The 3,022-nt window shown below is 36.6% G+C and overlaps 1 protein-coding gene and 1 long non-coding RNA gene across 2 annotated transcripts; one reads left to right on the plus strand and one right to left on the minus strand.

Moving 5' to 3' along the window:
* The first annotated feature begins 384 nt into the window (after window positions 1-384).
* LOC106089857 (vasotab-like) lies at window positions 385-1,044 on the plus strand. Its single transcript, XM_013255852.2, has 2 exons — window positions 385-635; window positions 704-1,044. The coding sequence occupies exons 1-2, from the start codon at window positions 428-430 to the stop codon at window positions 769-771; spliced, it is 276 nt and encodes a 91-aa protein (XP_013111306.1). The 5' UTR covers window positions 385-427; the 3' UTR covers window positions 772-1,044.
* Window positions 637-958, minus strand: LOC106089858 (uncharacterized). The gene is made up of 2 exons (XR_001221700.2): window positions 836-958; window positions 637-772 (listed from the first exon to the last, which is right to left on the minus strand). It is a non-coding gene; the product is annotated as an uncharacterized LOC106089858 (long non-coding RNA).
* Window positions 1,045-3,022: the final 1,978 nt, after the last annotated feature.

Here is a 3,022-nt window from a genome sequence, read left to right on the forward strand (position 1 = left end):
TATTCAATTTTCATTTGTGAAGAAATATGACACATATTAAAAAAAAAAGAAGAAGTAAATAAATGATCCACCTATTCATTGTTAATTTAATTCAATATTTGTGTATTAAAAAAAAAAAAAAACAAACAAGTGATCCGCACTTGACTCCCATTCATTTGGGAGACAAATGATGTTGAGATCCATACTGTTATTGTAAAATTAAATCAATATTTGCTTAATTAAATAAAATATATCTTAAAGTTGTTGCAAATGTTTATGCAAGTGTCGTTCTGAGATATAGCATTCAATCTAAGGAAATGTCTTGTTTTCAAAAGCAACTGTTTTGATTTTTTTTATTAACTGTTATTTTTGTTTGAAATTGCCTATAAATATCTCGTGAAATACCATAAAAATATCTGGAAACAGCTTGAGAGTCACAAGTGAAACGATGAATTCAATTTCTTTGGTTTTAGCCCTTGCATTGGCCATACTATGCAGTCTTATGCAGGTGGAAGGCAATGCCACATGTCGTAGAATCTGCACCTTCGAATACGAACCTGTATGTGGTACCTTAAAGGGACCTGGTCCTCGCATTGACAGCTGCACTTTTGGTAATTTGTGTGCCTTTAAGGTACACAAATGCATAACGCAACATCGTAAGTTTTTCATTAGAATTATTTATTTTAACTTAAAAAAAAACTGTTTAATTTTATTTTCTTTCCAGCCTGGACTCACTCCGATGGTCGTTGTCGACGGGACAATCCCAATTGTGATGAGATAATAAGATCTTAATCTGTAAAGTTATATATTATTTAATGAAAGTTATAAAAAATATATATTGTTGTACTTGTATTACTTCTAAGTCCAAATGGAGGAGTTGTTTTTAAAGCCTTCCTAGAGTTACATGTCTGTCCCAACCCATTTTAGCCAATTTATCAACTACGGTTGCAATGAGAAGCACCCTCTGCTATGGTCATTAGGAAAATACGTTGTAAAATTTTTAGACGTAGTAATTTGCATTTTATTGACATAATACACTTGCGCAACATGTCAGTGGCACTAAGATTTAAATTAAACTTTTTTTATACCCTCCACCATAGGATGGGGGTGTACCAATTTCGTCATGCTGTTTGTAACTCCTCGAAGTATTCGTCTAAGACCCCATAAGGTATATATATTCTTGATCTCATGAAATTTTAAGTCGAACTAGCCATGTCCGTCCGTCTGTCTGTCGAAAGCACGTTAACTTTCGAAGGAGTGAAGCTAGCCGCTTGACATTTTGCACAAATACTTTTTATTAGTGTAGGTCGGTTGGGATTGTAAATGGGCTATATCAGTCCGCATTTTGATATAGCTGCCATATAACCCGATCTGGGATCTAGATTTCTTGAGCCTCTAGAGGGTACAATTCTTGTCCGATTTGGCTGAAATTTAGCATGAGGTGTTTTATTACGACTTCCAACAACTGTGCTAGGTATTGTTCAAATCGGTTCATGACCTGATATAGCTGTCATATAAACCTATCTGGGATCTTGACTTCTTGAGCCACTAGAGGACGCAATTATTATCCGATTTGGCTGAAATTTTGCATGAGGTGTTTTATTATGACTTTCAACAACTGTGCTAAGAATAGTTGAAATCGGTCCATAACCTGATATAGTTGTCATATAAACCGATCTGGGGTTTTGACTTCTTGAGCCTCTACAGGAGGAATTCCTATCCGATTTGGCTGAAATATTGCATAACGTGTTTTGTAATGACTTCCAACAACTGTGTTAAGAATGGTTCAAATCGGTCTATAACCTGATATAGCTTCCATATAAGCCGATCTTGGGTCTTGACTTCTTGAGCTACTAGAGGGGGCAATTATTATCCGATTTAGCTGAAATTTTGCCTTTATCGGGAGATCGACCTATATCTAAATATAGTCCGATCCAAACCATATTTGGGGCGGATGTCGGGGGACCTAAAATTACCTACTGTTTCAGCGAAATAGGGTAATAAATAGGGCTTTTATGGGCTTCGGACCCTTTATCGGAAAATCGCTCTATATGGCAGCTATATCTAAATACAGTCCGATCTAAACCATATTTGGATCATATGTTGGTAGGTCTCAAACTACTCACTGTTTTAAATTTCATCGAAATCGGATAAAAACTAAAGCCTTTATGGGCTTCAGACCCTTTATCGGCAGCTATATCTAAACATAGTCCGATCTGAACCATATTTGGGTCCTATGTTAGGAGGCCTAAAACTACTCATCGTTTTAAATTTCTGCGAAATCGGTTAAAAAGTAAAGCTTTTATGGGCTTCAGACCCTTTATCGGCAGATCGGTCTATATGACAGCTTTATCTGAATATAGTCCGATCTGAACCATATTTGAGTCAGATGCTGGGAGGCCTGAAATTTCAGCAAAATCGGATGAAAAATGACATTGATATTTCATTGTGTTGCAAACGGAATGACTAAATGAATATACCCCCTATCCTACGCTGGTGGTCACAAAAAGTTCGGGATGACAAGTCAGTGCTACTAAATTGGTAAATAAAAAACCTTTCGCAGGAGTTGAAAGTAAAAATAAATACGTATGTGCACGAAAACTTTTTCTGCCAAATGTAGGTCGTCAATAGTAAAATGATTCTAACATCGTAATTTGTAGCTGGGGATTTTTGCAATTTTTCATATTTACTCATTAGTTGGAGGGTTTACTTGGTTGAGTAATTTATTTGTGATTTAATCGATGATCATTCATTAGTTGAGCAGCAAATAAATTGCCATGCATGGCATTGTTTTTCCCACAGTTGCAAAATGAAATTTCTCGACTACACTTCAATCGCATTCTTTGTTCTGATCATCGTTGCAGTGGCGCAAGGTGCCTCATTTGGACGCCCACCACTCTGCCAAGACAATGTCTCAGTACTGTGTAGTTCCGAAGGTGGACCAACCGTCTATGCCATTGACAATGGAAGCTGTACGACATTTGCAAATCGTTGCCTTTACAATGTCTTCAATTGCATGAGATATCGTGAAGGGAAAGCACGT

This window comes from Stomoxys calcitrans, chromosome 2 (genome assembly GCF_963082655.1).
Source record: "Stomoxys calcitrans chromosome 2, idStoCalc2.1, whole genome shotgun sequence".
Lineage (NCBI taxonomy): Eukaryota > Metazoa > Arthropoda > Insecta > Diptera > Muscidae > Stomoxys > Stomoxys calcitrans.

Excerpts from the sequence above, each read along its gene's own strand:
- LOC106089857 (XM_013255852.2), top strand. The coding sequence starts at position 428 with ATGAATTCAATTTCTTTGGTTTTAGCCCTTGCATTGGCCATACTATGC. Across the intron at positions 636-703 it reads CAAATGCATAACGCAACATC|CCTGGACTCACTCCGATGGT; the intron begins GTAAGTTTTTCA and ends TTTTCTTTCCAG.